Source organism: Myotis brandtii, unplaced genomic scaffold, assembly GCF_000412655.1.
Source record: "Myotis brandtii unplaced genomic scaffold, ASM41265v1 scaffold923, whole genome shotgun sequence".
Taxonomy (NCBI): domain Eukaryota; kingdom Metazoa; phylum Chordata; class Mammalia; order Chiroptera; family Vespertilionidae; genus Myotis; species Myotis brandtii.
This window is the reverse complement of record NW_005371804.1, coordinates 2,311,292-2,311,592: the sequence shown is the minus strand read 5'-3', so window position 1 is coordinate 2,311,592 and position 301 is coordinate 2,311,292. Positions and strand designations below refer to the sequence as shown.

The 301-nt window shown below is 70.4% G+C and overlaps 1 protein-coding gene across 1 annotated transcript in view; it reads right to left on the bottom strand.

Moving 5' to 3' along the window:
• Positions 1–2: 2 nt before the first annotated feature.
• CRYAA (crystallin, alpha A) overlaps positions 3–301 on the bottom strand; it is a gene marked incomplete at its 3' end in the record, with an annotated part of 4,160 nt that continues 3,861 nt past the window's right edge. The window contains exon 4 of the mRNA XM_014532913.1: positions 3–156. Within this exon, the coding sequence (XP_014388399.1) occupies positions 3–156 (154 nt within the window). The remainder of the gene's footprint in view (positions 157–301) is intronic.

The window sequence follows — 301 nt, the reverse complement described above, 5'->3', positions numbered from 1 at the left end:
GCTGCTGTGGCCGGCGTCCCCCCCAGATGCGACCTTGGGGCCAGAGAAGGTCAGCATGCCGTCGGCAGACAGGGAGCAGGAGAGAGCCGACTGGTCCACGCTGGAAGGCAGGCGGTAGCGGCGGTGGAACTCGCGGGAGATGTAGCCATGATCGTCCTGGGGGGCAAGGGGGGGCACCGTCAGAGAGGCCACCAGCCACCACCGCGGGGCAGCAGCCCCAGGGAGAAGGGCCTCCTGGACAGCACGAGGGTCAAGCCCATGGCCTCTCCCAGGCGGGAGCGGGAGGTGGGGGCTCCTGGTG